This window comes from Lupinus angustifolius, chromosome LG13 (assembly GCF_001865875.1).
Source record: "Lupinus angustifolius cultivar Tanjil chromosome LG13, LupAngTanjil_v1.0, whole genome shotgun sequence".
NCBI classification, from domain to species: Eukaryota; Viridiplantae; Streptophyta; class Magnoliopsida; order Fabales; family Fabaceae; genus Lupinus; species Lupinus angustifolius.
The window spans coordinates 8,713,364-8,720,074 of record NC_032021.1 but is presented as its reverse complement, the minus strand read 5'-3'; the positions used below and the strand labels follow the sequence as shown (position 1 = coordinate 8,720,074).

At 33.6% G+C, this 6,711-nt stretch overlaps 1 protein-coding gene across 1 annotated transcript; it reads left to right on the top strand.

Moving 5' to 3' along the window:
- On the top strand, positions 544-4,017 carry LOC109325996 (protein PPLZ12-like). Its single transcript, XM_019558655.1, has 5 exons — positions 544-843; positions 960-1,080; positions 1,979-2,070; positions 2,434-2,530; positions 3,354-4,017. Exons 1-5 carry the CDS (start codon positions 649-651, stop codon positions 3,722-3,724), a joined length of 876 nt encoding a protein of 291 aa, XP_019414200.1. The 5' UTR covers positions 544-648; the 3' UTR covers positions 3,725-4,017.

Genomic DNA, 6,711 nt, shown 5'->3' with positions numbered 1-6,711 from the left:
CCCAGACGGTTTAACTGTTTAAACCTAATACGAGACCTATTCTAATTTGATCTCCGACTCGAGTTTTACAACATTGCTTAAAATTATTTTTCAAATTTTATTTAAATATAAAACGAGCACTAGGTTAATTTTGGGTCATTATGGAGCCATTAGGTGTCTATTAAGAATTTGTTTTTACTATTTTTATTGTGCCTAAAAATAAAAATAGAAGAAATCTTTATTTAAAAATGGTATTACCATGATAGAACTCATGAATGCTCAATTAATTTTTTTTTGTTAAAAAATGAGACTTTTGGAATGATTGCCAATATTCCTCAAAACAAGGACTTTATTTATTTATTTTTTTGTTTTGATTTCTTTACAAAAATAACTTTACAATTATTATTTTACCTTTTTAAGAAATATCTTGGGCTAGAAAAAATTGGTATTCACACATATATAAATTTTGGATGAGATTATATGAAATTTCCTAATATAAATCAATCAAGTGAATCATATAGTATTTATGTATTGGGATTCAATGATATTTTACTCAAAACTGATCCATACCGACAGCGAATAGAGAATAGTCTATGTTAGACTTTAGATTTGAGTACAAGTGTGTAGAAGGAGAGAAGAAGAGCACGTTTGGTTATTGTTGTTAATCTTATGGGTAATACAGTGTGCTTATTTGGTGGATGCATTCCGCAATCAAACGTTGGAGTGGTGGAGCAGTGGGGCCGCTTCCAAAGGGTGGTTCAACCGGGTTTCCATTTCTTCAACCCTTTCGCCGGTGAGTGCCTCGCCGGCGTCCTCTCCACCAGGATCTCCTCCCTCGACGTCCGTGTCGAGACCAAAACCAAGGTCTTTTTTCTAGATTCTCTTTTTCCTCGAGATTATGCAATCGTGTGTGTCATTTTTAGTTATTAATTATGAGATTTAACAAATTAGAGTGTTTTTTGTAATAATGGTTTGTGCAGGATAATGTGTTTGTGCAATTGCTTTGCTCGATTCAGTACCGTGTAATTAAAGAAAATGCTGATGATGCTTTCTATGAATTGCAAAACCCTAAGGAACAAATCCAGGCTTATGTTTTTGATGGTATGCTTCTTTTTATTTTATTTACGTAATAAAATCAATATTAGTAAGAGGTTGAGCTTGGTGTACCATTAATGTTGTGGTTTAGTGACTAAGGTCGCATGTTCAAATCCTGAAGACAGTCTTTCTGCTTGGAGAGTAAGGCTACATACATATACCCTCCCCAGACCCCACTAAGTGGGAGCCTTGGGCCGTCCTTTTGATAAAATAAATATTATTGTAGAAAAGAGGAGGTAAGTGATCCTCACAAAAAAATGAAAGGAAACAATTAGAATTAGGTGACAGAGTCATGTGACAAAGCATGTCAATCCCTCTAGCATGTTTACCATAGAAAATCTGCTAACGGATTGATGGGCAGAGCGCCAGTTAGATGCTAAAATAGCAATCCTATTCCAAACAAAGTCTACTGTTGAAAAAGCGTCTTTCAAAACACTTTTGTTCTTTTCCAATCGTATGCACCAAAGAACAAAAAATGGACACTACCATAGAGTTTTAGCGTCTTTATGAGAACCAAACATCTAAATTAGTAAGGAGAGAAGAAAGTAAGTCTGTAGGTGTAGGGAAGATCCAAGATTCACCAAAGAATTCAAACATTCTATTGCGAAGATATTTTTGCCACTGGATGAATGGATTCTCTTGTGCACAATTATTGATTAGAGAAATGCTAGGTAGTCCGGAAAAATAAGTTAAAATTTTGACAGAATTCAACCATGGTTGTTTGGTGAAATAAAGTGGTTGGCGCTACTCATCCATTCGAGGGTGAAAAAGCATGTCAACTCATTTTGTCAAAGACTGGCTAAAAATTCTGGTTATCTATTGTCCAGCATTTTCTATGAAGCATTTATTGTCTGCTTCTTTATTTGACGGATTTCCCTTTTTTCTGTGTGGGTTGCTGTTTAAGTCACGCGTGCTATTGTTCCGAGAATGAATTTGGATGAACTCTTTGAGCAGAAGGGTGAAGTTGCCAAAGCTGTGTTGGAGGAACTTGAAAAGGTATATAAATTATTACTTTATTCAAATAGTGTTTAGGCCATCTTTAATGAAACATTTCAGAACTGATAAGTAAAAGGAACATTGATCATTCATCATAAAGAAACAAACAAAGCAAGTATTTAATTGTTTTTGTTCCTTTATCAATTAAAGCTTGCTGGTTGCAAACAAGAGTTAGTACAAACAATAAAGCATCTGTTTTGAAGTTATCAGCACAGAACAGTTTTTTGAAACGCAATGCATCATTTGTTAAATCCAAACTATATATGACAATATTGGACAACATTTACTTCCTTGTGCTTAATTTTTGGCTGGACTATGCCTCTCTATACCAATACCCCTATCTCTTGAAATTTATGTTCCCAGGTGATGGGAGAATATGGATATAACATAGAGCATATACTGATGGTTGATATTATACCCGATTCTTCTGTGCGGAGGGCAATGAATGAGATTAATGCAGGTAACAATACTTTATGTTTTTTGATTTCCCCCCATTTATTGGACATATTAAGCAGTGCCCAACATATACTACTGCCATCCTAAAAAGATAATAAAAAATGTAAAGAAAACTATTCAAAAAGTGAAAATATTTATGGAATGGAGGGAGTACAAGTTTTCTCAGTGCTCACTATATACAAATGCATGTGTATGTATCCATCTCATAATTGTTCTCTTTGCCTCTCTCAATCCAAGGTCTCCCATTCCATGTGCAAGATGAAACTAAGTCAGTCCGCCAAAAAACTTTTATGATCACGATGATATTATTATCAGCACACAACTTGGTCACAAAATGGATAATCATGTCAATTATGGGAACCTTGATTGTAGTATCCTGTGGGTATTTTGGATGAAAGTACTCTGCTATCTCTGTCTCTTCCACTTTCTTCAAACAAATAGATCATGCTTTTGATTTTTTTAATTTGTTTTTCTCTTCTTTTCCCGTATACTTAAAATTGTTAATCATTTGTTCATAATTTGTTTCTCACCTAGTTTTTATGATAGTAATGTAGTCAATGTTGTGCTTTATTCTATATCCATTAACGTGGAGTGAAAGAATACTTATTTAAGAATTGTTTTGAGCCAACACATTTATATAATATAAAGTATAAACTATATCTTAAATCACCAAAGCAGTTGGTTGTGAAGAGCCCACTTGTGTAAGATTCTGCACAACCTGGTTGCATCAATCTTGAAGTAGGTTAAGGCTTTCACTCGGTATTTATCATCCCATCTGCATTTCCTTGTGTGCAACCTATCACTGAACATTTGTCTTTACTTTACAGCTCAAAGGATGCAACTAGCTAGTGTATACAAAGGAGAAGCTGAAAAGATCCTTCAAGTTAAAAAAGCAGAAGCTGAGGCTGAAGCCAAGTATTTGGGTGGGGTCGGTGTGGCCAGGCAGCGGCAAGCTATAACCGATGGCATGAGAGAGAACATCCTGAATTTCTCCCACAAGGTAGAAGGCACTTCTGCTAAGGAGGTGATGGATCTAATCATGATTACTCAGTACTTCGACACAATCAAAGACCTTGGGAACTCATCAAAGAATACCACAGTTTTTATACCCCATGGACCTGGCCATGTTAGGGATATTGGTGAGCAGATCCGCAATGGATTGATGGAATCAGCCAGTGCTCAAATCAGTTTGAAGTGATTTTGCATATCACCTTAAACCTAGTTTACTTCTCTCTCACAGGTACACACATGATTGTATTATATGGAAAATCTATCATGTTTTCTGTTGGATTTTGCTGAACTTTTGGAGGTTTTGTAAATTCGCGTGGTTTGCTGTCATACTATACAATCAATGACATTTCACTGGTGAAATAATTGGAAAGATGATATATATGCAATATGCTTTATAGGAATAATATTCAATTCCACAATGTTTATATATAAGTGAACATTGGACAGACTCAAGTAGTATGTGCCTAACATTGTTATCTTTGGAATGTGTCTGTTGTTTGTATTTGGAAGTTGGAAACTTGTTTTGGGTTCTGTTTTCCACGTTACAGAGGCTCCAGGGATATATCAAATGTTAAGCCCTTAGTAGATAATAATCAAATCAAACAAAACTATGTTACCGTAAAAGGACCATGTGTTGGTCATTATTTCTTATAGATGGTGAAAGTGGATTTAAGGGCTTGGGTAAATAAATGGACAGTGCATACCATATGTTAGGAGAAGAAGATTGGTAATGGTTAAGATTGACTTGTTGAAAGCAAATTTTTATGTGGTGCTATGATTATTAGTTTCTTAAAGCATAGTAGTGAAGAGCACCCAAATAGAAAGTTGTAAGTGGGAGGAGATTATTTTCATTCCAAGACATTTGTATTGGGATTATAGATTGCCTATCAATGGTGGAAGCTTACAAGAAGTGTCCCTTTCATGTATTTGTACCATTGTATGTGGCGAGTATGTACCTTACTTAGTTGATAGCCAAACAATAATTTTCAACAAAATTTTGTCTATCCACATGGTGAGGGCTTAGGAAACCGATAATCTACAAACTTATTGGTTACAAAAGACAGTTTTATAACTAAAATCAATTTCCATTATAGGCTTAATGAATAAAGCAACAAAAAAAAAAAAGATGGAAATAGTAAATTGTATTGATATTATTGTGAATTGTGATGTGATGATATTGTGATACAACAAATATAATATTAACCATTATTTATAAATTACTAATTAAATATGAAAACAAAACATAAAAGATAAAATAAATTAATCTCCATCTTAAGAGGTATTCCAAAATACTCTAAGCAAATATAAGATATAATTATCAAAATGGTGGAATGATAGCTATGACTAAGGTAGTCGAAACAAATGCTCTAAACCATTAATAATAAGTGCAATATTCAAGTGCAAGAAGTCAACAAAGCTTAACTATCCAACACAAAATCTATTTGTAAGCCTAACACAATGAATAGAAGCAAATAATGCTTAATCATCCATGGTAGAAGACTAGAAGCTATTTTTAAGCCTAACCACCATGAACAAAAAGAAAAAATGTTTAACCATTCATGGGAGAAACTATCTCCAAACTTAACCATCATGGATAAAAGTAGACTAACATGAATGATGGGCGCAAAAGAGGCAACACCAAACAAAAAGACCAAATTTGAGGAATGATCTTCAATATTTGAAACTACATCAAGAGTGTGGCGAAGAATATTAATCAACACAAGAACTATCCGCAACTAAACCACAACAAATCTGAGCCACTTCAATAATTCTATATCTAACACTCCCCTTCAACTTGGAGCATATATATATATATATATATATCATATGCCTCCAACATGTCACACATGGAGAAGAGGAAAAATCAAACGTGAAATCCAATGTGCTTGTGACAGAGGTGACAACCGAAAATCTTAGAAGAATAATACATATTGAAGGTTTAAGAACTGAATGACAACAACGACTAAGAACAAGTGGGAAAGAAGGTGACAACCAGAAATTCAATCGACAAAAGGATCGCAAACCTAAATTTCCCTCAAGTGAATATCATGTTGAAATTATAGGGTTTAGATATTGAATGAGACAAAAGATTGATCAAAATAGTAAATTATATTGATACTATTACGAACTATGATGATATTATGATACAGAAGACATAACACTAATCCCAATTTACACTAATACTAGACTCCTAATTAAATAAGAAAAAAATCTAAACGATAAAATAATTTAATCTCAATCTTAAAAGATCTTCTAAAATACTTTAGACAAATATAAAATATAATTATCATAATTTGATGTAATCTCTAATTTTATATCTAAACATCATCTTGATATTCTTTAGAATATAATTTAAGATATTCTAAAATAATTTTCATATATTCTAATAAATATATTATGCAACAAAAGTAGGGGCAAGCAACCATCCTCTTTTCAGCTTCCAATGTCTAGATATCTCTCTGATTCTGTATTGCTTGCTCTCTGTGATACTCCAATAGTCCAGTCCCATCTCTCGATCCACCTACAGGCTCCAATGTGAAAAATGACAATTAAGAGATGGAATCCTACAAGAAAAGTATGGCCTGAAGTATCATATGGTGCCATGTAGACAAAAATTTATCGCACAAAGATAAGAGCTGCAACTATAAGAGTGTAATATCTATGCACTGTCAGTGTAAAGTTTTATACACAGACAGTACATCATTCGCTACTCATTTGTATTACTTCTTTTGAAGAATCAATGATGATTAAATATGAATAATGACAATGACAGTATAAAAAGCTCTTATAGCGTCAGTGAATATATCTTTTTCTCAAACTATAAAGATATGTTAACCACAATGCTGCTGGTCTGAAAAATTAACCTCACGTGCTGGTATAAATTCACATTAGCATAAAAAATTAAAGGAAAAATGAGATGTGTTTAGCAAGCTACGCAACTTTTGTTCACAACATGTTTAGAATAGAATCTGAACTGTGAACTGTACAAACCTCAAAAACTTTCATCATGTGTTGCTGTAAAGAATTGAGACAACCAGAGGCATGGAATGTTCAGGAATCAGACAACAGCATATAAAGCAAAAGAGCACCTTTAATATGTCAACTGCAGCACTGCTCAACAATGCAAATATAGAAAATTAGAAAAACTTCTCTGCTTCCATTTTTGATATTTTC